Source organism: Rhododendron vialii, chromosome 4a (assembly GCF_030253575.1).
Source record: "Rhododendron vialii isolate Sample 1 chromosome 4a, ASM3025357v1".
NCBI classification, from domain to species: domain Eukaryota; kingdom Viridiplantae; phylum Streptophyta; class Magnoliopsida; order Ericales; family Ericaceae; genus Rhododendron; species Rhododendron vialii.
In genome coordinates, this window is record NC_080560.1 from 13,260,327 (window position 1) to 13,281,419 (window position 21,093).

At 37.6% G+C, this 21,093-nt stretch overlaps 3 protein-coding genes, 1 long non-coding RNA gene and 4 other non-coding genes across 9 annotated transcripts in view; 1 reads left to right on the top strand and 7 right to left on the bottom strand.

Annotated features, from left to right (window-relative positions):
* Positions 1–2,902, bottom strand: part of LOC131324437 (probable LRR receptor-like serine/threonine-protein kinase At3g47570) — a 34,674-nt gene extending 31,772 nt beyond the window's left edge. For both annotated transcript variants that reach the window (XR_009199350.1, XR_009199351.1), the window contains exon 1: positions 2,855–2,902. The gene's annotated coding sequence lies outside the window, so the exon portion shown is untranslated. The remainder of the gene's footprint in view (positions 1–2,854) is intronic.
* LOC131325023 (small nucleolar RNA Z105) lies at positions 1,165–1,238 on the bottom strand. The gene has a single exon (XR_009199590.1). It is a non-coding gene; the product is annotated as a small nucleolar RNA Z105 (small nucleolar RNA).
* On the bottom strand, positions 1,717–1,807 carry LOC131324982 (small nucleolar RNA snoR8a). Its single transcript, XR_009199557.1, has one exon. It is a non-coding gene; the product is annotated as a small nucleolar RNA snoR8a (small nucleolar RNA).
* On the bottom strand, positions 1,894–1,981 carry LOC131324989 (small nucleolar RNA snoR126). The gene has a single exon (XR_009199563.1). It is a non-coding gene; the product is annotated as a small nucleolar RNA snoR126 (small nucleolar RNA).
* On the bottom strand, positions 2,617–2,748 carry LOC131324981 (small nucleolar RNA U19). The gene has a single exon (XR_009199556.1). It is a non-coding gene; the product is annotated as a small nucleolar RNA U19 (small nucleolar RNA).
* Positions 2,903–9,944: 7,042 nt separating the features above from the next.
* Positions 9,945–10,459, bottom strand: LOC131324438 (arabinogalactan protein 13-like). The gene has a single exon (XM_058356401.1). The coding sequence runs from the start codon at positions 10,342–10,344 to the stop codon at positions 10,153–10,155; it is 192 nt and encodes a 63-aa protein (XP_058212384.1). The 5' UTR covers positions 10,345–10,459; the 3' UTR covers positions 9,945–10,152.
* Positions 10,460–13,218: 2,759 nt separating this feature from the next.
* LOC131324439 (uncharacterized) lies at positions 13,219–21,093 on the bottom strand. The gene is made up of 13 exons (XM_058356402.1): positions 20,792–21,093; positions 20,203–20,268; positions 20,027–20,113; positions 19,470–19,568; positions 18,650–18,745; positions 18,446–18,511; positions 18,267–18,357; positions 17,933–18,000; positions 17,773–17,838; positions 15,954–16,004; positions 15,461–15,525; positions 14,473–14,554; positions 13,219–13,527 (listed from the first exon to the last, which is right to left on the bottom strand). Exons 1-12 carry the CDS (start codon positions 21,008–21,010, stop codon positions 14,506–14,508), a joined length of 1,023 nt encoding a protein of 340 aa, XP_058212385.1. The 5' UTR covers positions 21,011–21,093; the 3' UTR covers positions 13,219–13,527; positions 14,473–14,505.
* On the top strand, positions 16,414–17,225 carry LOC131324440 (uncharacterized). Its single transcript, XR_009199352.1, has 2 exons — positions 16,414–17,114; positions 17,190–17,225. It is a non-coding gene; the product is annotated as an uncharacterized LOC131324440 (long non-coding RNA).

Sequence of the window (21,093 nt, forward strand, 5' to 3'; positions counted from 1 at the left end):
AACTAAGAAAGGCAAGTCCATCAGATCCCTTACTTTCAAAATTGTTATGTTAATCCGTTTGGGGTTCATGCAATCAAACTTTTAGCATCATGCAATTCCACATTTAGCATCATGCAATTCCAGTTCTCCCCGGATCTACCAGCAAAGCATAAAATTTTGTCACCTGCTTTTTCTCCCCAAAGTTTTCTGGTGATCGTATCAGGCAGACGAGTCATTTGCTTTGTTGCCAAGACCGTAAATCTTTGTAATTATGTTCAATTTTGGTTTCACAAAACCCATGAACCTTCATTGATTAGTATAATTGCCGTCTCATCCTTGATTCGTATAATTGCCGTAAATTGCAAATCAAACTTCTCCTTAAGAAAAAAAAAAACAGATTTGAAGCACGAGTAAATCATCGCAAGACAATCATTCAACCAGAAAACCATTTTGGTACACTGTATGACACTGGAGACGAATGTGGCTCAAAAGTGCTTGAAAAACCAATCATAGGTGTACCCCTCAATACATATTATTAGAGAGATTTGAGTCATCATCATCGCCACATAAACCCTTCTATGGTCATAATTGAATTGAAAAGTGCTGCAATTCCAAAAACCCACACAGAAAAAGAAAATTTAATACTACAAGCAGTACCATGACCCCACAGCAAGCAAAATCTAAAACACAGTTTTAACTACCAAAACTCAGTGCAATCAGCTGAAAACGGTTTACGTAGAACAACTTTTTTATCCTCGTTTGCGGGACAACAAATTGATTAAGGAAAAAACCAGAGGTTTGCATGCAACTACGGTAAGATTACTCAGAAAATTTGGAAAATAAAATGAAACTAGGGTGAACTTTTTTATACCACCGGTTTCTACTTAACAGCATAAATAGGGTTATTACTTAATTAAACTGTCTTGCATTTTATAGTCACCAACTTCTCTACCTGTCCCTGAAATTCACAAACTTAATACTTTGAAATTAATGTCACTACAATACTAATCCTATGTACCCCAACCATCCTGAAACAAAAAAATGTTTGACAAAGAGTGGAAAGTGTTTCGAAGAGCCATTAATGTAGCAAAACTTTCACTCTTAACCCCAGTATAGAAATATACACATACATATACACAAATATACATACATATTTTTAGAGAGAGAGAGAGAGAACAGGGGCATTCAGAATGAGTAGGAGGTTATTGTTTTAATCACTAAAACTTCAGATGACAATAATTTCATCATCATTATGCCCATGCCTCCATTCCAACAATAGTTTGGAGAGAAAAAAAAAACTCTTCAGGAAGTGTTCAAGATGGAATTTTAAATCTGTCACTCTAATGTATGTTTAAAAGTCAATTGTGCATTCAGTGTTAGAATGCTTTAGATCGCTCTCAAGTCTCAACTGCGAAAAAGGCAATATTGAAAACCGGCATTATAAACAAGAATGAAATAAACTGAAAAAGGCAAATGAACAGCCTTTTACACAACATCCATACGACGGTGAATTTGTTCCCAGGCCTTTGTACACACTGGCCAAAAAGGAAGAACATGAAAATGAAATGAATGAGAAACTCTTGAGGGACATTGTGAAAAACAAATGAACGAAAATCCGGAGAAAAAAAACAGAACACAAATGGGAAATTTACATAACAAAAATCCGACAGGAGAACAACACAGGAAGAAACTTCAGTAGAGTAAAAAAGAAAACCAGAAAACATCAATTGAGTCGGGGAATGCTCAGATTCTATGGGTGTATAGAAGAGTCTTTCATGCCAATATTGACATTCAGTACGAGGAATTGATTTATTATCATCGCAAACCCAACCCTGAATTTATCATATCAAAGAATTCCAAATCTGAAGGGATAAAGCCTCTAAACAAGTGCCAAAATATAAAGTGAAAGAAATAAAGGCTCAGACACGCACAAATAGGTCATCAGAATGTGATCTAATGATCAAAAATCAGCATCGAGAAACGATTTCTATCTTCATCGCCTCCAGATTTCTGAGGAAAAAAAAAAAGGCATAATCGATAGCAATGAACCTCAAAACAGAAAACAAAAGCAAAAAATTTAATGAAAACCACAAGAACTCTATTTTGTTTTAATCAACTGCAACATACGTAAACAAGACTGAAGTTCGAAAATCATCCCATGAAAACATACCCTTTAAAATTCATTTCCTCTATATATACATTTTTTTGATAACTTAGGTGTCCAAACCACCTTTCACGCAAATTCTAGGGGGGACCACATAACTGGCCCCAAAAGCGTTAATAACACCTAGGAGATTTCGAATTAAGAGGGAGCAAACCCCTAATTCTCAAGCCTTAACCACAAGTCCAATCCGGGTTCATTTACTCCATATATATTGCCAACCAGAATGGTAATAGAAATATCCGAAGCAATTTAGATAAGGAACATATCGAAAGACAGCTCCTATAAATTCAAATTGATTCGAGGAGAGAGATGACTCTCTCTCACTCTAAATTTGTGCCCCTGTCTGAACCGAATGGCGGTGGGTTTTTTTTCCTTCCGGGTATTCAAGAGGCAGTTTTAAAAATAATGTAGAACTAAATATGCACACATATATGTACGTATTCAAAACTAATAATTTGCAATACTTTGAACAGATATGTCTGAGGCTTCTTGGGGAACAATTGGGAGAGAAAGAACAGAGAGTCCCCAGTAAGAAGGCCTCAGAAGAAGACCGCAGAGAAACTCTGGGGATCGGAATTAGTTTATGCCTCCTAACTAAGCCGTGATATGAAACCGAGATTCATATAGCTACTCAAAGAGGCATTCTGCTCCATGGCGGCCAAGAAAACAGGTTTAGAAAGAGAAAATCCAGAGAGAGAGAGAGAGAGATACCAGAAGGGCTGCTGGTGAAGAGGAGGAACTAGGGCTTAACCTTGGGACGTCTAGGGTTTACATCTTTGTGGGCGTTTTATATTGGTCTTTACCATCATAACTACAATCCCCAAAATAACCCTGTCCAGAAAGTCTGTCCACACAGATATTACATGCACAGATTGTGCACAAATTTTTTTGTGAGACCCACCACAGGTTCCACACAAACGATCTGATCTGTTCATTGAGTGTAAAACACATTTTCAAGGGTCTCTAAGAAAAATCAACTTAACATGGTACTTATAGGTGCTCGATCCAATTATTTAACTTTTCATTTTCTTGAAATCTCAATGAAAAATTAGATAATTGGGTCGGGAACTTATATGTATAGGATTGAGTTGATTTTTCATATGGACCCTTGAAAAATTGTTTTACATTTAATGAACGGTTCGAATCATTTTTGTGGAACCCGTGGTGAGCTCCAGGAAAAAATCTATGCACAATCTGTACACTTTTGTTTGTGTAGATAGACTGGTTCCTAACCTGAGTTGTAGCTTTGCACAAATTTTGATACAATGTATTCTGAGCACAGAATTGTACACAGATGCATTTTGATTCATTTGTGTATGTAAGCTCCACAAAAAATAATGAAGGGCCTACGTGCTTAGAATCTTTTTCGGACACATGTATCCGAATATGCGCACATATTGTTGTGCACAAAAAAAATCCTTTGTGTCTCCACGTGGAAACAATAGTCTAATTTGACACACACACAAAAATCCCTCTTATTCAATTTAACATTGTGCTTCAAAAGACGTTAGAAAAGATAAAGTAAAGAGTGAAAGAGAAAAGTTATAAGAAGAGTGTTACAGAAAATAAATTGATAAAAAATTAGTAATAGAGAATTAAAGAAAGAAGATTGCTAATTCCTTACAATTCTTGGATTCTTTTGCTTGAAACTATCAATCAAATAAGGGGAGGAATCGATCAACACAAAAAATAAGAGGAGGAAGAATGATTTATTTCTTCCTTTGAATTCCAAACAAACCCCAATGAAGAGGGCAATTTTGACATTTTATTATGACAAGGTGGTGGCCTATGGGCTTTTTTCGAAAAGTAACGGGCTCATCCAAGATCCAAACTAGGAACTCTCTCTCTCTCTCTCTAAAAAAAGAAAACCCCAAAGCAGATCTGGTTTTGGGGAGGGGGCAGCCGCCTCCCCCTCCGCCCGGCCCCCGGCCTCTTCCCTCCTCACCCTTCCCCTCCTCTTCCTCTCTCTTCTCCGACGGTGTTTCTTCTCATCAGTTTTGGGAGCATGTGTTGCAGTGTTCATGGTGACCTTGTTTCAGGTGTTCCGACCTCCAGCCGGTGACCTGTGGGCTGGATCCATCACGGCTCCACCTTGTCTTTCCAAAATTCGGAGTTTAGTGGCCATCGGAGGAGGTAATAATGGCGGTCTGGGGTTAGGCTCTAATTGGGGTTAGGTTTTTTTTTGTTTTTTTGTTTTTTTTCCGGCCGTTTGGCTCATTTTCTCCGACTGGGTCTCTCCCAGTCCGGTTTGTACCGGTCTAGTGCTCTAGATCCGGTGGGTGTTAGTTGGTGGGCAAATAATTTTAGTTAGGGTTTTGGTGGGTGTTCGGAATGAGGTCTGCGGTGGTTGACGGCGGTGTCGGTGATGCTTTCTGGGGGTTTCCGGCAGTGGTAGCAGTGACGCTGTTGTTGGGGTTTTCCGGTAGCAGCTCTGGACTGTTTGCTCACCAGCGTTGTTTCCTAGTTCTGGGCCGTCAACGGCAATTTCAGGCGTGAAGCAGTGTTTGGTCTCCGGCACAGGATTAGATTTCTTCTTTCACTTGTGATCTGTTTGTTGTTTGATTACATCCGTTTTTATTAATTACTGGTTTGTACTGAGATTTTATTTGATTTCTCTCTGCATAGTCCCGGATGGGATTCTCATATCGGCACCTAGTGATGATTTGCTTTTGCACGGTGTTCTGTAATCCCGGAGTAGGTAGTTTGGTGCAATCCAATATTTTTGCGAAGTAATATTTGCTTTCGGACTTGAAATGAATTGACTGATTCAAAAAAAAAAAATCCAAGATCCAAACTAGCCTAAAAGGCTCCGTATGGGCTAGCTAGTTTTGCCATTTGGGCCTTTCTCACTGCACCCAGGATAAATTTGAAGGCTAATGAAAATCAGTCTTTATAATTTGGAAAATTTATAGAAATTGTCCTCCTAGTTTCATCCGAATTTCATTTTCATCCTCCAAGTATCAATTATAACTATTTTGACCTTTAAGTTTGATTTTCGTACCAAATTGGTCCGATTGATAACTGTTGTCAGCCAAGCCAAACAAAAAAAATTAAATTGATGGCAATTTGGACGTTGCAGTTCGTACCAAGTTGGTCTAATTGATGACGTCTGCCCTCAATTGGATTTTTTCCTTCCAGTTTGACTGACAGACGTTATCAATTGGACCAACTTGGTACAAAAACCAAACTTGGAGGTCAAAAGAGTTGCAATTAATACTTGGAGAACAAAAATGAGACTTGAATGAAATTAGGATGACCATTTCTATAAATTTTCCTTATGATTTTGGTCATAGTAATTTTTATGAGCTAATAATGAAAATCAGTCTTTATGGGCAAGCTAGTTTTGCCATTTGGGCCAGGAATTTCCCGTTTTTATAATAATAAAGCTTTGGAGAAGCCCTTCATTTGAGTACTCAAATCAAAAGGTGGCAAATTGACGGATTTGGGTAAATTTGTGCGGGTTAAAATGGATAACGAGTTGAATATGGACGAGATGAATATGGGTCAATAGTAGACGAGTTGAATACGAACAGGTCAAATATGGCTCAAGCCATACCCATTGAATCCGACCCGATCCGTTTCAAGCCCACGAGAGAGAGAGAGAGTCGTGGAATCATGAAAAAATAAAGTAAAAATAAGTTTGTGTATCGCCTTAATGTTTAGTAACCTATGTCTGGTGACTTGTGAGTTTAAAAGTATCATTAGTTACTCCTTATTCGAAAGTGACCCTAGGACGCCGTCACAGGCTTCTCTCTCACTATAAATTCATGTGGGACTCAAGACAAAATGTGCAAACCTCACATGAATGCGTGGTGAGAGAAAAACTTGGGACGTAACGGTGCTTCAAGAACATCGAATAATCTCTCCCTTTCTTCCATAGTTTAGTACTCTTTGCCAAATTTGCCTTGGGCCAATCTGTCCCCTTGCTACTATTGTTTCGAATCTTTTGGTTTATAGAGGACACTGTACAGAAATTTTAAACAATATCTTTGAATGAGTTAATAGTGCTTGAATCAAACAATCTAGAATTAATCCATACAAACGTGTAAGAGAATATCTCTATCCTATTTGTGTAGTAGGAAAAAATAAGGTGGTAATTTTACACTCCCTTTTTTTTATAATCACACTTTTTTTTTTGTTTTCTTATGATTGGAATTTACAATGTTGTCATTCCAAGCGTAAAAGAGTATGCAAACGGAATATTAATTTTGTAAATTCACATTACAAGAGGACAACAATGGAGTGCAGAAATCAATTATCAACAAATACAACTTCGATTCGTTAATGACTTTTATTTCTTTTTTGTCGATTGACAAACTCTCATATGACTTACATGAATGCACATTGTCTGAGAGGGAAAAACTATTTTTTTGACATTTTGTGAAATATGGCTTGTTACCTTCAAAAACTTCCAAAATAATTCCAAAACAATGGATATTATTTTATGCATATTCGTAAAATTTGAGAAGTTGGCGTATCAAATGAATATTGTTTTGAGAAACTTTGATATAAAATGGTGGACTATATGGTATAAGGTAGACGGGTAGAGACCACCTAACCCCAGGGGATTAGCCTGGTGAATAAGACTTTGAGACTTCAGGTTTGCTTTCTTTTTTGTGTCTAAGGTTTGAATTTCAATCATCCGAGCCGCTTAATGTGATCAAAACGTGATTTTAAGGATACAAAAGAGAATCAACAAAAAAAATGACCGGAAAGGGCTTCATCCGAACAGTTTTTTATTGAATGGTTCAAAATAAATTGCTCAAATCAAGCCCTTCGCGGTCATTTTTTTACCGATTTCTTACGGGTACCCTTAAAATCACTTTCTGAACACATTGAGCGGCTCAGATCATCAAAATTCGATCTGGAAAGGGGAGTCCGCATTTTAAGAGGTCCTCATTTGGAACTTTCCCCAAATAAAACTTTTTGATTGAGTAATTACCAATATTTGATTGAGCTTAGTATGATGATCTCCTAACAAAGCCATACATACAGTTCAAAAACAAGACCCGCAATCTAGCCTACCAAATGTGGATAAAGTTACCCTCACCGAAAGCAAGAATGAACAAAATTATACGTTCTCGATACATGTAAAAACTATGGAATTCTCGCTTTCTTTAAATAAATGTTGGGTTCACGATATAGACTATATTTATAGAAATTAAGTAATACTACCAATTAATTAACCTTTGGAGTTTATATATACTTACCTAATTGATTGTGGGAAATCAAGACAAATTTGGAAATAAAATAACTATAAAGATCATCTCAGATTCTCTCAATGTCTTAATTAACATAAATGATAATCCATTAAAAAGAAGAAGAAGAAGAAGAAGAAGAAGAAAAACCCCTTTCTCAGCAAATATATAAACAACCCCTGTGACATTGACATATATAGTTACAAATTAAAATTGAGAGTTATTATTTTTCTTTATACAATAGTGAGCAGAGGTGTATTGAAGAAGGGGAGATTTCTCTACAATAATGTTGTCCCATGTCAAGCTTTCCATTGCTGTTCTTCTCTGCTGTCTCATTACCAAAGGTATAATTAAGGTTTCAAGAATATTAAACTTCAAATTAAAAATCTTAAATCTATATCAGGGGCACAGCACCCTCCGCGGCTCGGCGAACACCATCTATGTCTGTAGCAACGCTATGGAACTATACTTCCGTAGGCAAGTTCATACTTATTATCCATAGTTATTCGATGCCCAGCAGCACGTGGGTCCTCCTACGCAATGAACATAGGACCTCCGTGCATCAAACAACCGTAAATTTATTTTGTCTGTGTGTTGGGACATCTGCGTCGAGGAGAGTATTTTTCTACTTGGGATCGAATCCGCTGGGAGCCAAAAGAAGTCTTTTTTTCATAGAACTATTCGACAAATGTTTCACAACATTAAGGTTTGTTGAATTATAAAGTTTCATTTATTTGCCTTCCTTTTTATACTCAGTAAGCAATGGTTACCAAAATTTCATATTGTTTATGCAGCATTATCGGAAATAGAGTAACATATTTGTTCGTTAAAAGCTTGTTTTAAGATTGGCTTGTTACCCTACACATTAAGTTTCAACAATTTTTTGAAGCTTGTTAAGATTTCAAATCAAATTCGAACAAGTTAGTACTCGACTCATTCAGCCAATGATCATGTAGTATAAAAAATTTCAAGCAACTCGATGTCATCTCGTGTTTGGCTTGATGAAGCTCATTTGAGATCGGCTCGTCTCATAAATAAGCGAAGCTCAAATACATTTTTGAAGCTTGTTAGCTTTTCAAACCAAGTGTGATCGACCACCTGCTCGGGTCGTTTGACTCGTTTATCACCCCTTGCTTCCGTAAAATAAGTAAAACTGTTCTGGTATGGTATTGAGATTTTCTGGATCCGCCTCTGATGGAATTGCATTGCATGCAGGCTCGTGCCAAAAATGTACCCTGGAGAATCTAATGGTGTTCGAAGAGCGAAGCGGGAGGGAGATCAGGGGACAACCAGAATGGCTGGTAACGGTGACCAACAACTGCAGCTGTACCCGAACTGGCATAGTTTTAGGTTGCAAGGACTTCCGCACGACCGAAAACGTCGATACATCCCTCCTCGTCCCAACTCGTTATGGCCTGTGCCTGCTCAAGGGAGGCCAGCCGGTGAAACCGGCCGAGGCCGTCAAGTTTTCTTACGCCTGGTGGCCGCCCACTGTTTTTTATCCCAGGCGTTTCAATGTTAATCGGGGCTGTTAGTGAGAGCTAGCATTTGGGTATTATTATGTTTTGGTTTCGAATAATGTTCCAATGCTGCATGCAGTGTTAAATAAATCAATCAGTCCGGTGAATGCAATTCTCTGCCATTTTGTATTGAGAAATGGTTATCGAGATGAATACTACTAGCATTGATAAATGGTACATGAATGCAGAGTTGTGCTCTGTAGAATGAACCAATTTACTAGAACACTCGAATTATATTTGACTCGTTGAAAACTCGTTTCGTAATTTGTGCTCTGTAGAATGAACCAATCTACTAGAACTCGAATTATATTTGGCTCGTTAAAAACTCATTTCTTAATTTATGGATGTCACGAGAAACTAGTATGAAGCTCGGTTTATTTTTCCAAAATCGGCTCATTAGCGGACTTCCTTCGGTCTATTTGGAGTTACCTACATAATGTAGTATCTTTGTTCATTGATTGGCTTAGTTGATTTGAGGACATGTCCAAATGGGTCAAAGATTTCCTCTCTCAAATTTTGATGTTCACAACTCAGCTCGGCATGCCTCGGTTGCGAAAAAATGGACATATCCCAAAAAAATGGACAGTTCTTTGTTTGGACGGTCTAAAATACTCTAGTTTTTACATACTCTTCTACGGTTCCCTCTTTGTCGACAAGAAGGGGGTGATTTTGGGGCTAATACGAAAAATTTGGTGGTAAGATTTGACAAACTCCGATTAGGAAATTGATTCCAAATCTGTTGAGAGATACTATACTCCTATGTGCTTGCTGACCAAATTAGGACTTGCCTTGTATGCTTCTCCGCAATGTTTTATTCACAACAATTGTATTCATCATTTTTTGATTCGTAGGAATAATAGATCCATCCCTCCTCCCTTCTTCCGTCTAGTAGGCCTAAATCCGAAGCACGTAATTCTTGTGTTCTAACTTCTACGTCACACATTTTAATGTGTGGTTAATCAAATGCATCTAACGTTAGTGCTATAAATTCATAAAACAAAGAACATCAAAAGTAAAGAAATGGTCACAAAATTCGGCAATCAAAATGGATCACTTTGATTATTATATATATAATGGAGACAGTGACAAAATGTGAATATCTTCAGTACAAAGCATTCACAAAAACAATTAACAAACATAAAAGAATGACAACTGAAAGCCCCAATCAAAGAAGCCCCAATACCCCTCCTCTTTCCCCATACCCCACAAACCCATTTCGGACAGAGAAGAAGATTGAGACACAAACCTCTACATAAGAACAAATAAATTTGAGAGAGAGAGAGAGAGTAAATCAGAATAGAAGGCCAAACGCAAGGGCTACAAGAGAAGCAAAAGCTGTGGGCACAAAGACACCGGCGTCCGAAACGGGACTGGGTGCGGGCGCGTGCGCAGGGGTAGGTGCTGCTCCCACGTTCTGGACTGCCGATACCGCCACCACCATCATCACCACAGCTACAAAAAGCTTCACCTTCATTGCCTCCATTGTAATTTTCTAGAGAGAGAGAGAGAGAACGAAGAGGGAGAGAGTGAGGATGGGGAGGGCAGAAAGCAGAAGAGGGAATGAAAGTGTAAATGAGCAAGTGGGTTGGCAATGGGAAATGAGATGGTGGGTTTATATAAGGGGTGATATGCCCCCAGAAGACCGTTGGTCTACGACCCTTCAATTTTTTAAAGCTTTTGCTTTAACTATTTCTAACGTTTATATTTTTTTGTAGGGCTGCCATGCCACTCTGTTTACAGGGTGTCCTATTTCTTTAGGTGTGGCACACAGCTTGTCTGCCAACGGCTATGTTCCCTTTGTGTAGGGTCCATCCATGTTCTTTGCTTTCTTTTTTTGAACTGCACCAAACTTTGGGGGTGTCCTCAATTTGAAAACAATTTGAAAGCATGTTATCATCCAAGTGGAAAGGGTTATCTTTGACATTTCAGTGCCATAAACAATTATGTGCTCTTGAAGATATTTATAGAGGTAAATTTACAAAAATGGTCCATAGGGGTGTGTACTGAGGGAGCAGATCACATCCAATTTACTATGATCCGGTTCAGTTTTGGGCCATTTGCAATGATCGAAACCGTTCACTTTCTAGAACTGGCCGAAAACATTAACCACGTCAAATATTAGGTCGATCCGATACAATTTGATATGATATCGAAATGCATTAAGTTTGTAAGAAAAAAGGGTTTAACACCGGATTACAATCCATGTAACACAATTATATGAAGCTTAAATCAAATGGTATCGGATCGAAGTGATTTTCGACATCTCAGCGAGCTCTAAAAAGTGAACGGTTCCAATATCCTGGGCTTACAAAATGGCCCAAAACTAGTCCGGACTGGACCATAGTGAACTAGACATGATCTACTCCTGTGTACAAATCCCCTATACAAAAGTTAGATGTTGGATGTTTCGTAAACACCCTTAACAATATTCAATTGTGAGACTCCTCAACAAAATAACAAAATGAGCAGCTCCAATCATCTTTATGGAAACTGAAACGGCCCCCAAATGATTTGTACGTGCGGATACAGCAGCACTGGTAAATTTTTATGGGAGTGATTTTTGCAGTTCAATTATCAGCACTCTTTTTCTTTTTCTTTTTTGGGTTAATTCACGTGAATGTACACTACTATCTTGTCATTGATTCACTTTTTTTCACAAATTAAGGGTAATGTAATGAATTCCTATGAATGAAAGGGGTGTTTGGGAGCCCCGTTATCCCAATGCGATTTTGCATTTTAAACCTTTAATTGTAATTACAATTTACCATGATGCATTACCAAAATGAATTTAAAATCACCTCAAGAGGAGCGTTTTAAACTATTTTTAATAAACCTTTCGACCCTATTTTCCAGCAAAAATTTATTCTATACATCATATAAACACTTATATATATTTGGATTACAATCCAAAAATCTATAATCTAAAAAGAAATTGACTTCCAAACACCCTCTAAAAACAAACTATGGGAATGGTAAAAAGAATGGTGCAGAAATCAATTTCCAAATCTAGAACATAACAATATAAAGAGGCTTCAAATTTTTTTTTTTGAGGGATGACAAGAGGGTAATTTCACCTACCAAATTCACCTAGGCAATTGCTAACTAGAGAGAGGTAGAGTGAACCCTTTAAACACACACACACAAACCCAAACTCCTGATGTGGGAGCCAACCCAGGTTTCAATTATTTTGGTGGAAAATGAGGAGTGATGAGCTGTTTTATGTTTGGTAAGCTGGATTTTCTCATCCTCTCACTTATGCCAGCTTTTTCCTAGGAATGGTAAGGGCTGTACAATTGTTTATAAGTGAGCTGACTTGTCCTTATTCTCTTCATTCAGCCTTGTGGTCCTGTTTTTTTCCTATGAAGAAAAGAAACCCGGGGTGGAGTAGGGAGCGACCCGGCGCAGCAAATCTCACCTGGCACGTGACTCTAGACCCTCGGCTAAGCCTTCTTAAGGAGACCTGAAATTCATAGGTGCACACCGTCCCATCCGAAGCCGAAAAAGACAATAGACGGATCATGAAATTCAAACGGGAGCGAGGGGGTTTTGATACGCCTCGAACTTGTAACCACAGGAGAGCCAAGCCCAATGGGGTAGCCCATTGCCATCTTGGCTACCACCCCAGATGGTCCTTGTGGTCTTGTCCCCAGGCCTAGCTCATGAATTCTGGTCTTAATACAGAGGTTTCTCAGAACTTGGAACAAAAAAAGTTAGAAAAAATACAGAAGTAATCTTATATCAGGAAAACCACAACTAAAAAGACAAACAAGCTTCTTTACCCAATTTCAACATACAGCATCTCCAACCACAACTAAAAAGACAAACAAGCTTCTTTACCCAATTTCAACATACAGCATCTCCAACCATACCTTCATTTCTTCAAAACCATAGTTCTTCAAAATGAAGAATTGTAGCACTCCAACCATGTTTCATTTGCTTTCTTCAACATGAAGAATCAAACTTGATTCTTCATGTATGGAGACTCCTTCATACTTTGAAGACAGTTCCCCATATATAATAAACGATGCATAACTTCTAACATTATGATCCAATAATGATCAGATAAGATCAATCTTGAATTTATTTGGTAAATGTTGAAATTGTGATATTTCAAATTTTGGAGGGAAAATGAGGAATGGTTGAGTTTTGAGTGTGTTTTGGAAAAAAAGAAAGAAAGCGAAGATAGATATAGAGAAATGTAGTTGGAGCATGAGTGAATAGGAGTAACATTCTTCAAAATTACTATTTGAATAAACAATGATATTTTGGTCCTTCAAAATGAAGAATTGGGTTGGAGATGCTCTCAACAAATAATATGAAAGAATAGCAATTGGTAAAAAGCCAATTAAAAAAAAAATTGGAAAATAAAAAAAACAGCTCAAATTAAGTAAATTTTGGGTAAGACTCTTTGGATTCAATATAAGCATTACAGACTTTTCATCTTTCCCAAACACCAAAATCGGTAATACACCATTTTTACATCAAGAACTTGTTTTAATACTGCACAAAGGAAGATCCACAAAGATATACAGTTACATGCCAAATCTCCATCCCACATGCCGACAGTTTAAGTAGGTTCATCCTGTTAATATGTTGTTTCCGTATGATTGTACTTGTCGAGTAAAAGAGAGAAAATGTGATTTTTTTTTTTATGCTTCCATGGTTCCTGCAGAAAGAAAAACAGAGGCAAGTAAAATTGTGTTATTTATGATTCTTCACGCAGCACATGCGATTTCTATGAATGAAAAAACACAGCATATGTAAATGTGGAACTTATGTTACGCTTTAAGTTCTAAACCCACTCAGACGCCCATGGATCGGGACCCATATGATTGAATTGCCAAAAACCAGGATCAGGATAATAAAACATATCAGGAAGACAATGGATGACTGCACACAAAATATCCTTGATGGATCGGGAAAAACTCAAAACAACACAAAGTTGTGAAGCCAGAGGAACAGAGAATTCAAGAGCACGTCTTAGAATTGCTATATCACAAGACTAAAGGAATAATTAAAGAACAAGAAAACGAAGAAACAAATAATGTGGCAGAAAGAAGAGCTGATATGTCATCTAAAAAATGTCACAAACAAAATAAAGGACTAAAGAAAACGAAGAAACAAATAATGTGGCAGAAAGAAAAGCTGATATGTCATCTAAAAAATGTCACAAACAAAATAAAGGACTAAAAGATCAGTCTGTACGTTTTGTCGCCCATAATGTTCTGCTTATTTTGAATAATCTTGAGAAATCCCGACAAAAGATATACCTTACTATGCAATATGCATAAAACAGGGAGTTTTTTTTTTTTTTTTTTGGAAGAGCAAAAAAGATTTTATTAAAAATCAGTCAGGGTATTGAATTGACTATTGAGTTACAAAGTGGCACATCAAGGGGGTATAGTTGAAAGTACGGTGTTAGAATGGTCCTTTTATGTTCTACTCCAACCTTAATGAGTTTCCCTCACTTCAACCACAAATGTCTGGTGGAGTTCACATGTATAGTTCAACAGTCAATTGACGATAACACCACAAGAAGCAGAAAAAGACCAGAACATGAGATATATGGCAAATGAATGCAAGACAACTAAACTGCGTATTTTAACCGTACCTCTTCATTCTTCAATAGAAGCAGACAAATAATCTAAGCTTTTGCAGCTTGAAGCATTTCAACTATGAGAGTCTTCACATCTCTGTGAAAGTCGAAATCAAAGAAGTCAAACTCCATTTAACATTGTGATTTCAAATCTGAGCATCAGTGCATTAGGCTGTGTAAGTAAGAATGCTGAAAGTTCACAGCAGGCTGCAACCAAGTCGCTCTTTTGGTTTTCCCAGATGAAGCAATGAAAATGTTCAAATTCCAGCCACATTAGTTACACTGTTACTAATGTACAATATTTTCACAAACAAAATGGATCCATGAGCATAATTCATTAGTCATAGGGTTACCATAAACAAAACAGAGAAAGTAATATGGAAAGGAGGTAATCAAGGGCATCAATGCCTTACAGAGATACCGAAATGGATCCTTGCAACCTGATTCAAGCTGGCAAGTGGGATTAGCGAGTCTAGACTCTAGAGTTGCACTGCTTTCTACCAACACATTTTGAGCAGACTTACCAGGACCGTGATAAGTACGATAATTGTTTTGTTTGACCTTTAGTAGGTTCTCCCGGTATCACTCTGTTTCTATCTTTTGCAGTGTTATTACGTATTGAGCCCAAAACCTACCTTACTTTGCACAATTTACTCTTCATTTGTTTGGAAAACCATTATTATTACTTCGCAGTGGAAGACATAATTGACTACCCAATCTATGATAAGATAGTACTATTGGAACCGCCTTGCCCAAAACCTTTTATGGCTGCATCTATAGCCTCACATTAGGAAGGCATGGGGCTATTACTAATCTATGGGACTGTGGAGTACCCACCAACTAAAAGGCTGGATATAGGCATCGAAATTATTGAACCAATAGAAAAACTTAAAATGGCTACATAAAAGCCCAACAGCTAGATTCACGTAGAAAACAAGAGCTTAATTTAGGAACCAATTTTTCAAATGTTTTTTCATGATATATCAATATCATTTGAACTTACTTTCTGTCTGCCGCACGTCTAGGGAAGGGAACTCGTAGCTTGAAAGTATCCCCTTGACAGCCAGCCTAGAAATAGAATAAAATGTTATGCGTGAATGAGCCTTTTCACAGTCTCAACAAGAAAACAAAAGACAGACATAGCCCAGCAGTCCAATTTCCCATCTCTTAGAAAAGACCATTTGTTCTCCATTAGGAAAAACTGGACAAGAGATGGTGAAAAGAAGCAAAGCCAACAAACTCATGAGTAAATATAAAATCTTGACCAATCCCACAATTTTCCTTACAAATTGAGAGATGCGTATTTTTAAGACATTTTCACTTCGTCTTATTCCCGTTCCAACTTAGAAAAGAAAAAGCTTCAACCCAGTAAATTATTCAACTAGGTACATCAGCAGTCCAACCGCTAAAAGCCTAAAAGTTCAAAACATACAAGGTATTATCCACACAAAAAAAAATAATAATAACATAGAATTGTTAATGGTGTATAGCATTACCTTAACATAGAAACCAAGACTATCCACATCCAGCAGTTGAGCAAAGTCCACCTACAAAATGGCATAAAGTGAATCCTAGAAAGTGAGTCAATTCTGCTTATATGCAGTCGCTATGAAGCACGGATACTCTGTTTTGGCCTTCGTATCACGTACCGTACGCGTATCGGATACGGATACGCTCCGGATACGTATCCGATACGTTTTTTAAAGTATCCGGTTTTCAAATTTATTTTTTGGTGTCCCGATACGTTTTGGATACGTTCAGACACGACAGGATACATTTCGGATACGTTTGGGGGCAAATTTGTTATTACTTAAAACAAATGGGTTTGAACTGTAATTAGGGCTATATATCTTTTATTTCATCTCACTGACGAGAAAAGGAAGAAACGAAAAGAAAAGAAAAGGCAAAAACGAAAAGGGGGAAGAAAGCGATCCATCTCTGTGTCTCTCATCTCTCTCTCTCTCTCTCTCTCTCTCTCTCTCTCTCTCTCTCTCTCTCTCTCTCTCTCTCTCTCTCTCTCGTCTGTCTCTTCTCTCTCTCATCTTGCTGTGTAGCATATACATACATACATAAATACATACACACACACATATATATATACACACACACAACGCTGTATATATATTAGTGACTGTTGTCGTCTGATTTATTTATTTTTTTATAACAGTATATTGAATCCATTCGTGTCTCTTCTCTCATCTTGCTGTGTAATGGATAACTTTAGTCACCAATGGAATATTATTTTTATTTATATTTATATTCAACGTATTGTATCCTACTTTTTGGAAAAATCGCGTATCCTTATCGTGTCGTATCTGTATCTCGTATCCTTATCCATGCTACTTAGTGTAGTCGGGTCATAGCTTCGACAAGTTCATTGCAGCAACATTTTCTACAGTTCTGCTACAAGTTATGCACACAAACAGAAATAAACAAAACATTTTCCACCAGTAGCGAGTAAACATCAGTAGATGAAAGACAAGTTCTCGAGAGTCGACACCAACCTTGTTGGCAAAAGATGACAATCTCAAGTAATTACCACTATAAAAAAAATCCTGCATTTTAAGTTAGTTTGTGGAAAAGGAGGGGATCTTTGAAGGTACCATTCATTCTAAAACAGATCCTGGATCAGTAAGTACTGCCAGGGTTGGTAAAGAGTTGATTAAAAGCTAGTTTGTAAAGTTGGTTCCATTCGCTATGGATCAGTAAGTACTGCCAGGGTTGGTAAAGAGTTGATAAAAAAACTAAAGACTGTAAAGTTGATTCCATTCGGTATAGTGATGCTACGGTGCTACCCAATAGCAGTAAAAGTTGACAAAAGCTGACTATCTTAAGTAACTAGCAATAAAAATAATTCCTGCATTTTAAGTTAGTCTGTGAAAAAGGAGAGGATCTTTGAAGCCACCATCCATTCTCATACAGATCCTGGATCAGCAAGTACGGCAAGGGTCGGTAAAAAGTTGATAAAAAGCTAAACGCTGAAAAATTGGTTCCATTCGTTCTAGTCACGTGTTATAATACGACACAACTATCATAAAATGCATTCAAACTGCAAACTCACAAGCTGATTAGGCCTCCAGATTGTAAAGAAAATATTTTCCCTCGCTTTCTCATGTTTATCACCATATTAATCCTCAAACCCCCTCCTATGCACCTACGTTAGAGAACTGGATTTGGAAACATCAACCATTCAATTACTTTTCCTCGTTCCATCCATGTTGATAGTACAGGTTTGACTGAGTTTGATAAGGAGAGAAGCTCTACCAGTTGCTTCTCTTACGAAAATGAGCTATTTACAGGAGTATCCCTGATTACCGGAATTGACGTTGAGTGTTGCACAATAGCTTTTGTATCCTCTGCGTGATCTTTATTCATGTGGGACTGCCAACAACAAATATGTCAGAGACTAAGAAATGCGATAAACAAAAGAAATATTTACTGGGAAAAGAAAATCCATTATTTTTTCATCTTATACCGCTATAGGCTTAGAAAACTGATATATAGGATCAACTTTTGCAGCTCTATATTCCTCTTTGCTGAACTCTGAAAGTAGGAATAAAAAGCAGAAAGTGGAAGTAAGAAGAAATTCACAAGACCACAACCCTATTTTCAAAACACTGGAAAAACGCATAAAGTTGCATATCATTCAGCAGCAATAGCCCAAGAAACCAATTTCCCTTGCACCCAAAAAAACATAGCACAAGAAAACAGGAAATTTGTACTTTTCTATTTCAAACACTTATAGTGGTTTCCGTATACATTTAGGAAAAACACAAAATAAGATAAACTTTATTGGGTCATACACAAACCTCCTGAACCCAATGAAGCTGTAGCAACCCCAGACACATATCGTACAACTTTGGGTTCAATACGCAGAAATTGAAAGTCTCCGAAATCAACCTTCAGATTAGAAAAGGTCTTAGTTTTTCTACATGAATACAGAGAAAATTAAGTTGTGCATGTTAAGGAACAAGTGACACAAAGTTACCCATAATGCATTGGGATGCCTTGCCAAGTATGCAGTACGAATAGCTTCTCTCTCTGTTTCAGAAACCTGCATATTTCATTGACTCAGAAAATTAGAAATATAGTTTCCCAATAGAGGTCAACAGGAGAGAAAGCTTTCCACACTAAATTAACAAAACCCCAATTAAGAATAATACAATACATCAACCAAAAGTTATCAACTCACAGAAATAGCATCACCATGCAGGGTTATAATTAAATCAGTCCTATCCTCGGGATCTTTTGCTACAAGCAATGAGCATTTCGAATTGGCTAAGAGGTCCTGCCAACACGAACAAAATATCAATTACTTAACTTGTCCTAGACAAGAATATGCTAAAAACCAAACAAGAACTCTAAAAAGAATATGTTGCAAGTATTTTGTTGCGAAGTTTTCAGTCCTATGATGACGAGGAAAAAGAATAGGGTCAGGGCAGTTATGCTAAAGGAGTACTACATGAGTACTATATTCTGAGTTCTGATTAATCAACGTCATCAAGTACTACCAGTGTTCTAAAACAAAGAATTAATCGGCGATTAATCGCTGGCGGGGCATATCAGATTAGGTCCAAGTCGTCCGACTAACGATTAATTGCCAATTACTAATTAATATGCAACGATTAATTGCCGATTAATTCGATTAATCGCTCGAAGTTGGCCGACTACCCAACTATCGTCTAGCGACTTTTAGAACATTGAGTACTACATTAGGATACACATTCATTCAGGCTGAATCTCTTTAAATTACTTTGCCTGCCAAGTATTACCTCAAAAACTAATCCCAATAATCAGAATACAAAAATTCCTATTTCAAGGGGCATTGAGCACAACCCCATTTTTTATCTCTATTAGCAATCAGCTAATCAGAATTGGCAAGAATAGCATTGAATATTTTGGCCGCCAAGAGGTAATTCACAGTCATACAAAATGAGTTATCTCTTTGGATGACTGCCATTTTAGCAATTCTTCATATACATATGATCAGAAAATTCCAACTTCATGGGAACCTTGGTATGAACTGCTAAGCTGCTGACTGCTAATATTGGAGATCCATATGCATCACAAGCAAAGTCAACCATTGAACCAGATGGATAACCCTCATGCTTCTGCAAATTACAAGGAATTGCGATAAGCTTTGAAAATAATGAACTTGATGAAGAAACGAGAGGTAACCAATACTTTAATGTAAATTAAGCAATGTTGTCCAGTGACCACAGAATATTACATATATCGGATTTAATCACATAAAATTCAGAGAGGAAAAAATCAAAATGTCTTTACAAGTTAGTGAGCGAGGCAGGGCAATCCTACATGTTGTAACCGCAAGATGTGCCAACACTTCTACTCAAAACAGCATCTGAAAATATTTAGATTCGACTAATAACACTAATCATCTACTAAAAGGAAAAAAGTCTCTCACAGGTCAAAGTCAAGCAATATTAATCCCCATTCCTCCCAATCAAGGTAGAAAACTAAAGAATTTTTTAGTAGATGATCAATCAAGAACTATAAATGTCAAGTATCAAAGAGGAGAAAAAGGAAAAAGAGAAAGAGAAAGGAAAACCTGAGAGAAAGTAGAAAGCATGCCGCGCAAGCTGTGATCGAGAACGGTTCGAACTTCTTCAACAGGAGGAAGCCTAGCAGCCTTTTCCTGCAATCACAACCAGCATGCTTCCAATAAAACACCAACAACTACACTCTTGTTTCTCAAGTTATGACTTATGAGTATAATCAAAGTACCTGATGAGATTGAATGAGTTGAAATACATTCAAATCACCAGCAGTAACGTCAGCACCTGATGCGTTCTAAAAAAAAAAAAATTTCCAATCAGCAGATTAAAACGAAATCTAAATTAATCCGGCAATGTGATTAAGTCTAATTGTCATGAAATCCTATCTATAAACCGTAGTACACTAGGTCACACACAATGCGCGTGCGGGTGCGCGAGCGTGAAAGTGTCCTTCAAAAACCTCCCACGCAACTAAAATTCGTGAGTGCCCCTAAAAAACCTCCCACGCAACTAAAATTAGTGAGTGCGAGGATTGAGAGCGAGCGCGAACGCAGGCCATTTTGAAGGATTATGTACATAATCAAACATTTTCAATCAAAAGATGCAGAACCAAAAATAAATTAACGCGTTGATTAGAGCGATTAAGCCTAAAATGGTGATGAAAACCTCTATACAAACGATAGAATACAACAAACGTTTTCAATGAACAGATTAAAACGAAAATTAAATTATGTCGTCAATTGTAGCGATTAAGCCGTATAGTTTTGAAACCCTAGATATGAACGACGGTGTGCAAATATGTACGTGCAGAGAGAGACCTGAGGAGGGGACTGAGTGGAAGAAGAAGAGGCCATAGCGAGGAGGAGAGAGGGAGGAGTGAGAGAGAGCGGTTTATTGGATTGGCGAAATTGAGGAGAGAGAGTGGTTTTTTGTGTTATGGTGGTGTTGTAATTGTTGAGGCCATTAATGGAGCGAGCAAAGGTAGCAGTAATGGAGCGGTGGAGTGCGGAGGACGGAGCCATGACTAGAGTCTTCATCTTCCTCCCTCGGGTCGCCAAAGCCCAACTACCGCTTTTCTCTACTAATTTCCCCACGCACCCTCTTGGTCTCGTGAGCACAT

Bases quoted from the DNA above. Each gene is read 5' to 3' on its own strand.
- LOC131324439 (XM_058356402.1), bottom strand. From the start codon at position 21,010: ATGAAGACTCTAGTCATGGCTCCGTCCTCCGCACTCCACCGCTCCATT. The intron at 20,114-20,202 runs GTACTTTGATTA...TTGTGATTGCAG, and splicing joins AACTCATTCAATCTCATCAG to GAAAAGGCTGCTAGGCTTCC. The intron at 14,555-15,460 runs GTAAGTTCAAAT...CGACTTTCACAG, and splicing joins AGACGTGCGGCAGACAGAAA to AGATGTGAAGACTCTCATAG.
- LOC131324438 (XM_058356401.1), bottom strand. From the start codon at position 10,344: ATGGAGGCAATGAAGGTGAAGCTTTTTGTAGCTGTGGTGATGATGGTG.